The sequence below is a fragment of the Pongo pygmaeus genome, chromosome 11 (assembly GCF_028885625.2).
Source record: "Pongo pygmaeus isolate AG05252 chromosome 11, NHGRI_mPonPyg2-v2.0_pri, whole genome shotgun sequence".
In the NCBI taxonomy this organism is placed as follows: Eukaryota; Metazoa; Chordata; class Mammalia; order Primates; family Hominidae; genus Pongo; species Pongo pygmaeus.
This window is the reverse complement of record NC_072384.2, coordinates 99,473,091-99,485,482: the sequence shown is the minus strand read 5'-3', so window position 1 is coordinate 99,485,482 and position 12,392 is coordinate 99,473,091. Positions and strand designations below refer to the sequence as shown.

At 38.5% G+C, this 12,392-nt stretch overlaps 1 protein-coding gene across 2 annotated transcripts in view; it reads left to right on the top strand.

Moving 5' to 3' along the window:
- Positions 1-12,392, top strand: part of SATB2 (SATB homeobox 2) — a 195,789-nt gene that overhangs the window by 21,852 nt on the left and 161,545 nt on the right. For both annotated transcript variants that reach the window (XM_063647790.1, XM_054478699.2), the window contains one exon: positions 9,637-9,813. In XM_063647790.1, coding sequence (XP_063503860.1) covers positions 9,642-9,813 — 172 coding nt within the window. In that variant the 5' untranslated portion in view covers positions 9,637-9,641. The remainder of the gene's footprint in view (positions 1-9,636; positions 9,814-12,392) is intronic.

Here is a 12,392-nt window from a genome sequence, read left to right as displayed (position 1 = left end):
TTAGTGTAAGGACAATTTACATTGACTCCTTTTTTGAGGCATGGGACTCTGAGTTGCAAATAGCTTTTCCAGAGAGGATGATGAGAGTAAGGTGGGGAGGTGAATCGATCTCTGCTTAAATACTATTTTTGACAGAGTGAGACTCTGTCTCAAAAAAAAAAAAAAAAAAAAAAATTCTCAGAAACCTCCAGAATGAAATTTTACTTAACGAAGGACAGAAACCCTGGCATTCCTAAATTGTGGTAGAGTCATTTTTAACATGTGGTTGGGTCTCAGGACTTATACATATATGCATTTTTAACCTATTGTAAAAAGAACCTGAAGAATTTTGGCTTGAACTAAGGATACTTCAACAATATGCCATACGCTTGAACTTTTCTGTTATATTCAAAGTTGTATATCCTACTTTTTTCCTTTCTATTTTTAAAAGTTATTTAATTATTTATTTTAGAGATGGGTCTGGCCCTGTAACTCCGGCTGGAGTGCAGTGGTGAGATCATTGCTCACTGTAGCCTTGAACTCCTAAGCTCAACTGATCCTCCCACTTCAGCCTTCCAAGTAGCTGGGATTAACAGGCTCTGGCCACTGTGCCCGGCTCTTTTGTCCTTAAAACATTTTTTTTGTTGTTGTTTTTTAAATTCTAGGATCATTAAACATTTTGTCTTTCTGTAATCACTAAATTTAGAAAAGATACTGTAGTCCTACAGTGCAGGACATGGGTAGGACTGCCGACAAGACCCCTGTGGCTCTAGGGTGTATACAGAGCATGGGGCAGCACGCCACTTTGTTATGCACCCATCCATGCGATGCCTGTGGTGATACCCTGACAAGTTCTGTCAATAGTGGTCATGCACAGCGCTGTGATCTGGCCAACATCCCCTGGATAACATGGAGCAAGCTCCTGAATCCACTTATGTGGATCGTTTCCTAGAAAGCTTTCCTTGTTTGCTGATGCTGAGTGCAATGCAATGGGGCCAGAGTGATACAGCAAGTTTGACAGCTAGGCAGACACTTCCTATTAATAGTGGTGATTAATATCTAACTGGAATTGGCATTTTGTTAAATTAACCAACATTTATTTTGGGCCTACTATATAGGTCAGGCTCAGGGTTGGGAGGGGCATGAGGCAGCTAAGTCCAGCCCATGTTTGAGGAGGAAAACGGTGGTCCTCTCCTCTAGACCCACTAGAGCCTCGGCATTCCTGACATCAGAGAATTTAGTTCCGTAGGTCAGGCTTGCTGTGGCAGAGTTCCCAGGTGTGGCTCAGGCTTCTTTTGTTTAGATAAGCTGCCACAAATTGCCTCCTATGTGCCTGTGAAATACTGTTTTGCAAACTGCCTGGCCAGTTTGATCTTGCCACTAAATTTCTATAACTGAAGGATGTTTGGAGACCTGGAGTTTCTCCTTCAGCCTTCGGACCTGACTTCAGGTTGAATTGTGATTGCTTTGCCTGGAGTCAGGCCTGGAATCAGAGATGTGGAAGGCCAGAACTCATCTCCCTCACCTACCACTTTAGGCCCAGTTTGATCCTTCGGGTGGTCAGTGAGAGAGGACTAGCGTCCACTCTCCCATCCTCACCCCCGCCTATTTTTGTTCTTATTGTCCAAAGTTAAGATTGGCCTTAGGGGTTGCAAAGTAGTATCTGGTTTTACTAGAGAGAATTCTGAGAATAAGCTATTTCTTGATATCATTCTCAACCCCATTGCCCCCACAAATAGTAGGAGAGCCATCAAGGAGTTTTATTATTGAATAAATCAATATTAAATATTATTGAATATTATTTCATAATAAATAATACAATTGAGAAATAATAGTCAATATATTGTAAACTATACATTCTCTGAAAAATTCACTTGTTTTTCTAGTTGGTTTTTTCTTAACTCTTATTCAATATTTCTTAACTCTTACTCAATTTCTTACTCTTATTCAATATTATTGAATATTATTTATTATTTAGTTGGAGGTCTAATCCTGAGTTGCACCTGGGTCATGGGTAAATATGAAATTGAATTATCGTATGTATGGCTGAGTTTGTACCTAAGAGTAATTATGATGGCTGGGCAAGGTGGCTCACACCTGTAATCCCAGTGCTTTGGGAGGTTGAGGCAGGTAGATCACCTGAGGTTGGGAGTTCAAGACCAGCCTGACCAACATGGAGAAACCCCGTCTCTCCTAAAAATACAAAATTAGCCAGGCATGGTGGCACATGCCTGTAATCCCAGCTACTCGGGAGGCTGAGGCAGGAGAATCGCTTGAACCTGAGGTGGAGGTTATGGTGAGCTGAGATTGCACCATTGCACTCCAGCCTGGGCAATAAGAGCGGAACTCCATCTAAAAAAAAAAGTAATTATGATGCAGAGTTTGCCTTCCTCATAATTGGAAAATTGACTGATCTCTACCTGTAAACCACTTAGAACTTGCTGCTGTCCCACCTCTGTCTTGGCTTCTGCTTCCTCTATGATAAGAGTTAAGAAAAAGCCAACTAGAAAAACAAGTGAATTAATGTTTCAGGGAATATGTAGTTTACAAGCAAAGGACAGGGAGGAGCGTTGAAAACTGGAGCAGTTGGGGGAGCCTAGAGGGCCTCTGGTCCACCTGTGGACCTGTGGGTGGCTCCCTTTGCATCCAAATGATTGCTCTGCTCTCTCCTTCAAAATTGGTGAAATTTTTTTCTACTGTTTCTTGTTATACTACCTGAAATTTCTTCCATGAGAAATTTATTTGAAATAAAATATATATTCTACTGTGAAGACCTAGCTGAGGAGATTAAGGAGAACACTAAACTATTCAAACAGTGTAGCAAGCATCTTTATATCTATTAATCTCTGGAATTTTTGAGATCAGCCCCTGGGGGGAGTAGGAGGCTGGAGTGGAATGTAGAGCCTGTGGCTGCCTTAGCCCAGGAGGCTGGGTGCCTAGTAGAGGACAGCAGGGCCGCAAAGAGGAGACTAGGAAGGACGCACTGCATCCCTTTTGGAAATTTTTCCTGGGACCCCAACAGGGAGGTGAGAAACACCCTATTCTTTCTTTCTGTTTATAGTTGCAATTTTAGGCTCTCAGGCTTTTCTTTATTGTTATTATTATTTGAGGCAGAGTCTCTTTCTGTTGCCCAGGCTGGGGTGCAGTGGCATGGTCTCGGCTCACTGCAACCTCTGTCTCCCGGGTTCAAGCCATTCTCTTGCCCTCAGCCTCCCAAGTAGCTGGGATTACAGGCGCCTGCCACCACGCCCAGCTAGTTTTTGTATTTTTAGTAGATACGGGGTCTCACCATGTTGGTCAGGCTGGTCTCGAACTCCTGACCTCAGGTGATCCGCCTGCCTCGGCCTCCCAAATTGCTGAGATTACAGGCGTGAACCGCTGCGCCCAGCCTCTATTATTTTAGGATGGAAAGAAGGGGCTAGAGGTTAATGTTGGCAAGTTACTTCTCTTCTTGTCTGTGACTCAGTATGTATGTGTATGATTGTGTCAGTGAGAGAGAGAGAGAGAGAGAGAATGAGAATATGAGGTTATAGAACAAGTAAATCGTTGTTTTGATTTTCTGGTAAATTTACAATAAGAAAAAATAGTAGCCATCCCTCACTTTTTCTCTCTGTCCTCTTGAAGACTGTTACTCACTCAGTTTATGTGGTATAAAGTTTGTTTCAGTATTTCAAACAGCTTGTTCTTTGGTACTTCAGGTTCAGTTTTATACAAAGAAAAGATATGCAAGGCTTTGCCCTACAGCCTTTATAATCTCCAGTTAGCCCTCAGACCTTCTCGGGTGATAGAACTGGATACGCTGCAGGCCCCAGGGAAGGGAGTGGGCCCTGTCTGCTGCCTTCCTTCAAGAGACAGATGGGCTTCAGGAGCTCTTTGAGAGAGGGGAGGTGAAAGCCTGGCCTCCTCTCATCTCAAACTGGCTCCTGTCATTCAGGAGTGCTGGTGGACCAAGGAGACAAAGGAGCTAGGGAGGGGGCTGGAGACGGTGCTGATTTACACTAGAGTATGACCATTCATGTGAGCCTTTCTTTCTTTCTTTGTCTATGAATAACGGAAGGGCAGGAGCCCTCTTTGGTTCCCCCTCCATGCCTAGCATGGTGCCAGACACCTGATAGGCAGACAAAAGGTGAATTCACTTACAAGTAGTACAGGTCACCCATTGGACATAGCAAGTGGTAAAGGGTCCTTTTTATTAAGAGGCCAAGCCCTTAGATTTCAATGGGTGTGGATTCTGGAGTGTTGTTTTCAACTCTCAGGAAAGCAGCCTGCTTGGGATTTAGAGCTGGATAACCTGAACTATTCTGCCCTTGCCTTGCTGTGTTTTTTGGGGCATGTTACTTCTCCCATAGTTTCAGTTTCCTAATTTATTAACTGAAAATAATGCTAACCCTGTCACAGGGTAAATGTGAGAAGATAAAGGTAGGTATGTTAGACTACATGATGATCTAGCAAGTGCAGTGCAAAGCAGGGGTTTATTTCATGTCCCAACTTTGGCGCAAGGCCGTTGAATCCTGTCACCTAGACGCCCTGCTGCAGCTGCACCATCTTTCGTCTTTCATTGTTGGGTTAAACATTCAGAGCCTTCGAGAATACGCATTCCTCAGGTCACTTTCATAGCCAGTGTTGTGACATTTCCCTAAGTCTGTTCTTTAAAATGAAGGGAAGGGGGAAAGAGCTGTTTCCTAATAAAAGAAGTTGGATTAATATAGTTAGTAATAAAACAGCAGCCTGCAATTGCAGAGAAGGTAACACGTTGGATTTTGGAATTTAACCAAGAGTGCTTCTGTCTTCAGGACTCCTAAGATCTGGAACACAGAGGAAAGACAGCTAAAGGGCTCACGACAGTCACGCTATTGGCCTAGTATCAGTTTGTGATAAATGTATCCTGTGTGAGAAAAAATTATATATTGTTATTGGGCAGATTCATTAGAACAGTGCTCTCTGATATTAATACAAATATAAGCCACATGTATAATTTTAAATTTTCTAGTAGCTACACTAAAAGTTAAACAGGTGAAGTTAATTGTAATAATATATTTTATTTAACTCAATATATTCAAGATACTCTACACGCAATTACTTTTAAAAAATCATTTATATTTATTTTATTTGTTTTTGTTATTAAGTCATTAAAATCTAGTATGTATTTTTACTTACGGCACATCTCAATTTGAGACTAGCTATGTTTCAAGTACTCAATTGCTACATGAAGTTAGAGGCTACTGTTATGGACAGGTAGTTTTACTGTGCTTTTAAGCACTTTCACCTTTTTTGCCATGGGGCATATTAAACACTTTAAGCCGGTTGTCATTTGCATAATAGGCCATTCAGTGATTATTAGTATCATCTTTATTCTGAAGAAATGCCTTTTAGTATCATGAACATTGATTACAGACCTTGAAAAAAATTACTGGTTAATTTTTTTCCTCTGTAAAATGGTATTAATACTGATTTTGAAAAAATGGAAAACAAATAGATTCCATTGTTTGAGAGCTATCTGTCAGACAGCTTAAATATGTAATATTGTTTAATCTTCACAACAGATCTATGATGTAGATATTGTTTGCATTTTGGCTGGGAGGAATTGGAGCTTCAGAGAGGTCAGATGAACTACTCAAGGTCACACACAGGTAAAGAGGGACAGTGCCAGGACTTGACCCTGACCCGGTGCTGTTCATCACCACATCTAACCATTTTTCCACGTGTCTCAGTTCTCACAGCTGTTGCCGTGAACAGTGGCAGTTACAATGGTTAACGCCTTATAAATTATACACACTTCTTCAGAAATAATGTCAGAATGAAAATGACAGTTTCAGTATCATCACTAATGACAGTTGGAAAAATGCATTTTTCTAGTGTAGCGAGGGTACCAGGCTTGTTTTGCCTCTTTGACAACAGAATTCATCATTTATCCCAATTACCAGAACAACTCTTAATTTTTAGCAAATGGCTGAGGCCGAGCGCCTGTCCTCTAGATTAAAGTACCTGCTTACCTCCTGTGATTGTAAAAGGCTTAGTAAGGCTTATGACCAGAAGGTTCAAAGTTCTCTACTAGATCATCTGAAAATGGGTCTGTGCTACAATAAAAGAAAAATAACGTTGGAAGCTCAAGATATAGGGCTAGAGCAAGATTTTCTTTTTTCTTCACCATTTCTAAATTTTGTTGAAAATGGATTTCAGTTTTACATTTTTATTCTTTTATTGGAACTTTTAAATTCTCCCCACTCTTAATTTATTTTGTGAAGTGCTTTTCAAGCACCTCCCTATCTTTCTATCCATTGTCACTTTTTTCTCTCTCTTTTTTTTTCTTTCTTTTTCCCTCTTTTTGCCTGGGACAAGTTGTGAATAAGATGGACAAATCTCTCTCTCTGTCTCTTTTTCTTGGCATATATTTTTACTCATCCTTTTATAATTTGCTTCCCTCAGGGATTTTTGGTTTTTAAAGGCCTTTTAAACCTGTGCCTTAATTTTCTTCTTTCTACACTTGAGCTCAATTATACTATTTTACTATTTTTTGTTTCTCTTGTTATTGTCATTAGTAATTGCATCTATTTTTCCTCCTATATTCTTCTTTTGTAAAACTTGCATTTCATTATAAAAACCATAATTGTTTAGATAGGTCAAATTCTAGTAAGAAGGTAAATTTTTCTAAGTATAAGCCCTTCATGATATTCTTCAGTATCTCATGTATATGTTCTGCAGAAGAAGCCCTATTATCATACGTTCCTGGTTAATACTGTTTTATTTTATAAATGACCACAAAGTTTTTTTTTTTTTTTTTAAATAGATGATGCCAGTAGGGGATTGTTGCATGCTTTCTGTAAGAAGTTATTACTGTTGTGTCAGCTAACAATTGCTTCCTTCAATCACTGAACCAAAATGTTTAGGAACTATTTCAGTAATTGACAGTTATAAAACATAAGTCCCTACATGTTATAGATCCCTGTGCTTTCATGTTATATTTCATATCTAACTGAACAGTTAATATTATTTTTAAAAGTTAATAGAGTCTTAAGTTTTTTCAGTTGACCGTAGACTTGAGAAAGATTTATAGTTTCTAAGTAATGGAGACATGATAGCTTATGGAGCAATTGGATTCATTTAAAGATCTTATCTGTGATTCCCAGATGTGTGACACTCAGATATTGACATTAGGAACTGCACATGGATTTTCAGCATCGAAACTTATGTACACACAGGTATTAGTGGTGAAGTAGCTTATGGCACCATGGACTATATGGCCTTATGTGTGCATATGCTTAAATCATTAGAAATAAAAATCTACCTACTTCCTTGGGCAAAGATTATATGCCAGCATGTAAGAGTTAAAAGCTCTAAATGGGGGCTATTCCTTGCTGGTAGGGACTCTCATGAATGAGTCCTATAAAATGCCATTATGCTTGCTTAGGAAGGTTTTACAACTCCTTTAACTACATTGAGGGCAGGAGTGATATCAGACTTGTTCTTACTTGTATCCCTGGAGCCACTGGTGGTGATACCTGTCACGTAGTAGGTGTTCAGTGAATAAATCCTGGATACATGAATGACTACAAAGATAATTTGGGGCCAGGCACGGTGCCTCATGCCTGTAATCCCAGAACTTTGGGAGGCCAAGGCAGGTGGATCACCTGAGGTTAGGAGTTCGAGACCAGCCTGGCCAACATGGAGAAACCTCATCTCTACTAAAAGTACAAAAATTAGCCAGGCGTGTTGACGGGTGCCTGTAATCCCAGCTTCTCAGGAGGCTGAGGCAGGAGAATCGCTTGAACCAGAGAGGTGGAGGTTGCAGTGAGCCGAGATTGCGCCATTGCCCTCCAGCCTGGGCAACAAGAATGAGAGAAAAAAAAAAAAAGATAATTTGAAGGAAATCTAATTTATATTATTTGCTACATGTCCTATATATATTTGGGAATAAACTTGGTATAAATAAATAAGCATTTCATATACCAGTAATGATCACAGTTAAAAAATATATCTTACAAGGCATTGTGTAGCTGTCCTAAATCTTCTTCTTTGTCTAAAAAATCAGTCTGCTCCACTCGTATCTTATATTTTTAAATAAATCTACACCATGGAGAGTGTATTTGCTATAGACAATAATACTGCTTTCTTGTTCTCAGGAGTGAACACTGAGTTGTCTTGTGTATGATATGGTTTGACTTGTTAGACTGTTGTGCAGTCTTAATAATAATTACCATGATCTTTAATGATAACAATTCTTAATAAGTATTATTATTGTTAATAAGGATTATATTTAATAATTACACCCAATACTTATTATCTTTAATAATAATAATTAGCACATGGGAACCAGTTGCACCATTGTTTTATCTTTAGAACAAATACCTCAATCTGTAACCCAGTAGTTTGCAGAGTATCTGCTCCCACCCTTGGCTTTCCAGATCAGAGTGAGTCAGGAGGCTTCTAGGGTTGAGGCCACAGGGAGGGGGTTCTGGAAAACTCCTATGCATTCTATGTGTCAAGGGCCATACTCCCATCTAGTCATTTCACACAGAGGTCTTCTTTTTGTTGTGAAGTACCTTCACCATGACCATGTAACTTTCTACCTCCCTCGTCTGCCTGCTCACCCATTCTTCGTAAGTTTTAATTTTTCTTGCACAAAAAGAAGACCCATAACATACTAATTTGTGTGAATTACATTAGGCAGGGTCCATGTTTATTACTTGTATGTTGGTAAAACTTTGATCTTCTTCTTCCTTGGTTATGTTTAGATTTAAGTGCCTGTATGACTTTTTTAAAAATAAAAAACAGTTTAAAAAAATCTTTGGTGAATTAAACATTTTTTAGCTTTTCACACTTTGATACAAAGCAGAGAAATATTTCAGTGACAACAGATTTCAACAGATTTTCAACTAGACTAATTTGCTTTATTCTTTAGGGTAGTTTACTTATTTTCTCTGAAAACACAAGAAAAGATACTCCCTTTCCAGTAACTGATGTTAATGTATAAAATAATTTTACATAGGCAAACTTTTGTATTTGGATGTATATTTTGACATAAATGTAAATTAAGATGTTTATGATCATGTTATTTTCAGGCTAGTTGATAACCTATTTACTAGGGTTTAAAAAAACAGCACGTAAGAGGGACTTATTTTAAATTTCTATTGACTTTATTGTATTCACATAACAGCTTAGGCCTTAAAATCAAACATACCTCCTTAGTAGGAAGGAGCTGGAAGCTTTGAAATGTATTTCCAGACAAGAGAAATATGTTACTTTTACGTGTAAAAGTAATATATTTATTATAACTGGAAGCTTTGAAATATATTTCTAGACAAGAGCAGATCTGATCTGAAAATACTAGTGCTAACAGTTAATGATAAAACTATAGACATTAAAAGATTCAAGTGTCTGTATGGTCACCTTCATCTCACCTATGTACCAGGACACCTCTAATTGGTGAAAATGACGGGAATCTAAGGGCTTCTGCCACTGCCCTGGGCAATTCTGTAATAATAGAGGGGGAAAACCCACAGCTTTCCATTAGGCCTATATGACTAAGAGTCTTGTTTAATCTAAACCACTGTCGATCACAGATGAGTGACTTTTATAACTGTCGCTTCCCTTCTCATCGCGGTGACTGAGATTTGCTTTTTAATGTTTGTGTTTTGCTCTTGAATTTTGTCCCTTCAGGTTTGATGATTCCTGTCTTTTGTGTCGTGGAGCAGTTGGACGGCTCTCTTGAATATGACAACAGAGAAGAACACGCTGAGTTTGTCCTGGTGCGGAAAGATGTGCTTTTTAGCCAGCTGGTGGAGACTGCGCTCCTGGCCCTGGGGTATTCTCACAGCTCTGCGGCCCAGGCCCAAGGTATTAATGCCTCTCCCCTCTCCTCCCAAGTCTCTTGTGTGTCATAATTTGAGGAAGAATATGTTTTCTGAAATAGTTCTCCAAACAAAGGTTGAAGGAGAATTGTCAGATTTAGCATTTCCTAGTGAGCAGTAGAATATTTCTTGTAGAAGGTCTTGTTTCTTGTTTTGGGAAGCATTTGACCAGCACTTCTGGAGCCACAAAATCAACTTGCATTTCAAACTGATCATAGATTTTTTTGCATTTATAACACTGTTAGGGCCTAAGTTAGGGCCAATGCTGAGATATTTAACTCCTGACTTATCCAAACTTATAATACATGACTTATAAAGCATTCAGTTTTCCAGATTTATTTATTGCTTTGGGCCTGTGGCTTCTGCACTTTGCAATAAGCTTTTAATTAAACAGAAAAAAACGGATGCCTCTTATCCTTTTGTTCCTTTGAAAACTGTTTTGTAGTTTTGATGCGGTCCATTCAGTTAAAAAATATTGCAGTGTCTTTATGATCAATTCCTTTCACTTATTTAATTAAATATTAAAATTGCATCATTATTTCAGTGCGTATTGTACAATACTGGGGAGCCCATTGTGAGCTTCTGTTGTTTCATTTTGAAGTATAGCCCATTGTTCTGTCATGCCAAAGAATTGACAAAACAAATAATAACAAAAATTCCCCCCAAACCTTGAGTGATGGAAAAAAAAATTGATCTGATGGAATTTATTGTTCTTATTTTTCAGCTGAAATGATTGAATTGTATTGTTTATGATTATGGTTATAACCAAAGGAGAGAAATCCATAACTTCCAGATCTTAGTTTATATATTAGTGTCCTGTATTACTATCTTTAGTTAACATTTGTGAATATGCCAAGGATGTTTGTTATTTTTTAAAATGAGTTTCTCTTCATATAATTCCTAAGAACTATCAGTCAGAGCCTCATTTGTACCAATAAGGATACTATGAGAGATTAAACATTGATATAAAGTTACAGATGTGGTGACCAAGGGATTTAAATTCCCAGGCTCTTGAATTTGATTCTGTAAGTAGATGATTGATTTTTAGGAAATATTTTAAGTATTTAAGTTATACTTTAGTTCTATCAAGAAAGCAACCTAATTGAAATTAGGAATGTTTTCCCAGGGCAGGTAGTACCCTACTAGTTATTGTGAATCCCAGCGCAGTCTGAATCTGAGCACTGGCCAGGCTGGGCACAGTGATATAGCTGAATCGTAGAGTCCAGTGCTTTCAAAGCAGCCTGATAAAGGATGATTCATTTCCTTTTTCCAATGACTTTCCTTCTTGTGTGAGGGATTCATGATTTGATCCTGAGCAAATTGCATACTGGGCACCATTGCTTTTATGTCATGCTATATACTTAAATGAAATAAAAGAATCTCCCTTCCCTTCCCCCAGCAAACTTTTCATGCCACTTTAGGGATATTTTTCTCTGAATGTAAAGGTCATTTTATCCCACTGCTTGCACCCTGGTGTGCCAGCTTCCTGTTTGACAGGGCCATCCATCTCAGTTAGCACAGCCGTTCAGCGCGTCGCGAGCTCACATGTGGAACACAGAGCACTAAGTGGCCAAGATTTGATTCTTGGCACATGCTGAGGGAAGGGGCTCTCAGGAAATTTGCGCTAGGGAGCCACACTATTCCTTTCAGGGATTTGGACTAAGAATTCTACTCACCAAGGTGAGATACATGATGTCATCTACAGTGGAGGATTATTAAACAGGGAACAAGTCAAAAGTGATTATTTGCCTCCTCAAAGTTTTTGAATATTAAGGCTAAAATGCTAAATATTATACTATTTATAAGTCGAATCAATATTCTTAAGGTGCTCTAGAGTACAGATATACTTTATTTTATAGGTAAGCAAAGATTTTATCACTCGGTCTCGTACTGTAATCTCACAAAGAAAAAAATCAGTTTATTTTAAATTAGGCTGCTGATCTGTGTTTTGGGGAAATGGAAAAACTTAGAATTGTTTACTTTGAAATAAATATATTAGATCATTGTCTTCATTCAGATCATTAAAAGTATGCTGTTTGCTGCATGTTTATTGTAGACCAAATAGTATGCATGATAAGACAGGTAATTCATACGCTGGATAAACAGCAGCATGTGAAAAAGATAGAAAAGGAGGTAGAACAAAATATGACTTGATGACTGAAGGCATGAGGTTTTATGGGGGTAGTTTTTTGTTCATTTTTGTTTGGCTTTGTTGTTTGTTTCATGTTTATGTAATTCCTCCAAGATGAGGACTTGAGGGACTTCCTGGCAAATCCATTTAAAGCAGAGAAATGGCAGTGTTCTTGAATCTCTTTTTCCTATGCTGGAAAAGTTGGGCAGAACTAAACTGCAAGGATAGTGGGTTGCTTTAGCCATCTTAAAAATCAAGACTCTTGAAATATGATTTTTCATTTTGATGTGACCAGAAAAGAGTTTCAGTAATTGAGTTGGAAGAGTATTTCAGATTGCCTGTAAAGGAGGAAATACATTAGCAATGTCATTATTTGGAATAGTCCTCAAGTCCCAATGACAGGGCAGCAGGTCCATGATCTTGCGAACATAGGA